Source organism: Ammodytes marinus (genome assembly GCF_949987685.1).
Source record: "Ammodytes marinus genome assembly, chromosome: 14".
Lineage (NCBI taxonomy): Eukaryota > Metazoa > Chordata > Actinopteri > Uranoscopiformes > Ammodytidae > Ammodytes > Ammodytes marinus.
Genome location: NC_137218.1, coordinates 3,339,405 through 3,343,282, shown reverse-complemented (window position 1 = coordinate 3,343,282; position 3,878 = coordinate 3,339,405). Strand labels below are relative to the sequence as shown.

Here is a 3,878-nt window from a genome sequence, read left to right as displayed (position 1 = left end):
GCATGCCGGTTTTAATAAAGAACATCTTTTTATGCAAAAGATCAAATGGCCTGTTTTTCCTTTACCATTTCATGTTTGATTGTGTGTGTGTGTGTGTGTGTGTGTGTGTGTGTGTGTGTGTGTGTGTGTGTGTGTGTGTGTGTGTGTGTGTGTGTGTGTGTGTGTGTGTGTGTGTGTGTGTGTGTGTGTGTGTGTGTGTGTGTGTGTGTGTGTGTGTGTGTGTGTGTGTGTGTGTGTGTGTGTGTGTGTGTGTGTGTGTGTGTGTGTGGCCTTCGTTGTGGTTTTATTTTTGCCTTCTGTAGCTTTTAATTTAAAGGTGGAGTCAGCGATTTTGGAGAACGCTTGTTGTCAAAATCTTTGAAAAAAATCCAGTGTTAATAGACAGCACAGGCTCTGTATACTAGTACTTTACCCCTTTGTTTACATACCAGTTTACAAAGTCTAGACTATGTATGAACACCAGATTTTTATTCAGCACACACACAGTATGTACAGATAGCGGATCATTAGGAGATATTCACTGATTTTGACAACAAGTGTTCTCCAGAATCACTGACTACACCTTTTAAATTAAAAAAGTAGCTTGTTGTCACTACACTTGGATGTTTGAGCTTCACTGTGTTGATTTTTATACTACAATGAAACAGCCCCTGCGTTCCAAATCACATACTTTTTCTTTTTACTACACTACATACTAAAGTACAGAAGAGTTTTAGGGGCCACAGACAGGAGAGAAAAAAAAAAATCAGATAAGGAAGATTTATTTTCATTATGTCGAGAAATGTCAAAAAATAAAGAGGAATACTCCAAAATGCTATTGGAGTTAGTGGGGCATTTATGTATTTTCAGCATACTACAATTGACGTGCATGTATTGGGACATCCTAAATCTTTTTCTGGCATACTAAATAGTAGGGAAGTATGGGGATTGGAACGCAGGCAAAGTGTTCAAGGCCTGTGTAACTTTTGGTTATTCGATTTTCCTTTCACAATAGAATATAGAAATAAAAAAAAAACAGTGGGTATTTGATTTGTGTTATGATATAAAAAAAAATGTATTAAAGAGGTGTAATCTTTATCAAGGTACAAAGGGGGATAGATTTTTTTTTTTTTTTTTTTTTAGATTGCAAAATTTCTGATTTTAGCAAAAAATTAAATCTCTATGAATCTTTATTTAAAATACTACAACATTTAATTGGAATGTTGAATTTCTGGCCTGTAGGGGGAGCTACAGAATAGAAAACAAAAGTTTGCCCTGCGTTCCAAATCACATACTCTTTCTTTTTACTACACTACATACTAAAGTACAGAAGAGTTTTAGGGCCACAGGAGAGAAAGAAAAAATCAGATAAGGAAGATTTTATTTTCATTATGTCGAGAAATGTCAAGAATAAAGACGAATACTCAAAAAATGTATATATTTTCAGCATACTACAATTGACATGTATGTATTGTGACATCCTAAGGTTGCGTTCCGAATCGCATACTCTTTCTTTTTTCTATTCTACATACTACATCCGACGATAAAAAGAATCTAGTTAGGATGCAGTAGGCATACTATTGGGACATACTTTACTCTCTTATTTCATCATAACATTGCGCCTTGATCTTGCCTCTTGCTTATATATCCGTCGCATTCCCGTTTGTTTTCATATGGAGGCTTCGTCGATGTTACGTCACTTCACGTGTGCACTGGATTGTGGGTCAGAATCGCCCAAATAGGATGCACTTTTCAACACTAACAATCTTGGCCGCATAAAGTAGGACATCCGGGTACTTCTAACCATCCTAAATCTGGCCATAAGAATCGGGACATCCTAAATCTTTTTTCTACATACTATATAGTAGAAAGTATGCGATTCGGAACGCAACCTAAATCTTTTTCTGGCGTACTAAATAGTAGGGAAGTATGGGGATTGGAACGAAGGGTCAGTTTTCAAGGAAAGTGTTAATTTGTAGGTTACAACGATGTCTTTAGTGTTTCATTTAGAAGCAAAATCATGCTTTACACATCAGACAATATATATAACATTTTCAAAATACATGCAAATACTCTAGAAAATACAATATATATATATTATATAATCAGATATTCAAATATATATATATATATATACAATTTAATAAAGAAAAATAATTGATAGCCATTCAAATAAAACTGTATATAAATAAAATATTATACAGAATTCCAACTAAATTATCTTTACAAGACGCATGTACAGTCTACAAAAGTAGGCTATATGCAAAATATATGACTTTCTTTATTATTATCAGCAGCAGCAGCTTTTTGTTACAGTTCTAGTTTCAATAAAGTTTTTATTTTATTTCGAAAAAAAATGCTGTTGACCCGGAAGTAGTCTCCATCAGTGCGGCACATGTTCAAGCCTTCCTGCAGCATGTACCTCAGCCACACCACTGTTTAGTAGTGTGTGTGTGAGTGTGTGTGAAGCCAGTATTCCAGTGTGTGTATCATCATAGTTATAAGCGTATAAACATGGTGGAAGTGACCGCGAAACCCCCGCTTCGCACCCCGGCCGGACTCACTCAGAATCGGATCTTTCTGGACTTCTTCTGGGACTTGGCTAAACCCGACCAGGAGATTCGACTCAAAGCTGTGGAGGGGTTGATCAAATACCTCCAAACTAACGAGACGGTGAGACCAGCGTGGGGGTTCATAATATCATGGCTAATATTCCCTATATACAGCCTATGGGTTGTCCCCCTAACTGTCAGTGTATATTACATTAGTATTATGCAGACTGGGCCCTGTCAGGTTAATATTAAAAGTCTGATAGAATACCTGAACGCACAGACAGGAGACGCGAGACGGTGAAACACGCATGGGGGATTTAATTTTCCAAAACTCCCAAATTTTTTAAAAATTAGCAAACTTAATTCTTAAAGATCTCCTATTATACTACTTTTCTGGTCTTAATTTCTTGTTATAAACTGCTATGGAGCAACCTGACACGAATCACATCACAAAAAACTATGTCCTTGTACAACTCTTCCTATATTGTGTTCAGAAGTTGGCTAGTATAAACGCAGCAGAAAGTCAACGTTCATGAGTAGTATTTGCAGCTAAAGGTAGGTAGCCTATCTGTGAAAATATACTGTACTATTATGCACACTCACTGGGCCCTGACAGTTTGATATATATATATACACACTAACACTATTCACAGATATTTAAAAAAATATTTTCTGTTTATTTTCTGCAGTTTTTGTTGTTCAACTGACAATTTGGCACGTGTGATAAAGGCTTTATAAACAAACATATCAACTGATCGATGTATTCCTTTATCTAAGGAATACATTGACACGTGATTTTTCTCTACTTATGACATCTATTGCAGCATGTCCATCCTGGGAGAGGGATCCCTTACTCTGTCGACTCTCCCTGAGATTTCTTCAATTTTTTTTAAATCCCGGTAAAGGGTTTTTTACTGGGAGTTTTTTCTCAGCCGAGCTAAGGGTGTAAGGGCAGGGTGTCATATTGTATCATATTGTATCATATTGTATGAAATGTAAAGCCCACTGAGACAATGTATTTGTGATTTTGGGCTATACAAATAAAACTGATTTGATTTGATTTGATTTAACTGTGTATTTTATTATGCATAAATAATCTGAGGTAAAGTCCTTTTATGTGGGAAAACCTACTTGTCAATAAACCTATTGAAGTACAAATACTTTAAAGTTGTTTGAACAGTCAGATCTGTTGGTTATTAATGTGATTTTTTTTTAAGTTATTTTGTATAATTTCTGAACTAACTTTGGGCGACTGTGGCTCAGTTGGTAGAGCGGGTCGGCCGATGATCAAAGGGTTGGAGGTTCGATCCCCGCCCTGCCACCTGTGTCATAGTTGTTGTGTCCTTG

The 3,878-nt window shown here is 36.2% G+C and overlaps 1 protein-coding gene across 1 annotated transcript in view; it reads left to right on the top strand.

Annotated features, from left to right (window-relative positions):
* The first annotated feature begins 2,387 nt into the window (after positions 1-2,387).
* Positions 2,388-3,878, top strand: part of mybbp1a (MYB binding protein (P160) 1a) — a 13,437-nt gene continuing 11,946 nt past the window's right edge. Inside the window, exon 1 of the mRNA XM_080041057.1 lies at positions 2,388-2,652. Within this exon, the coding sequence (XP_079897183.1) occupies positions 2,494-2,652 (159 nt within the window). The 5' untranslated portion in view covers positions 2,388-2,493. The remainder of the gene's footprint in view (positions 2,653-3,878) is intronic.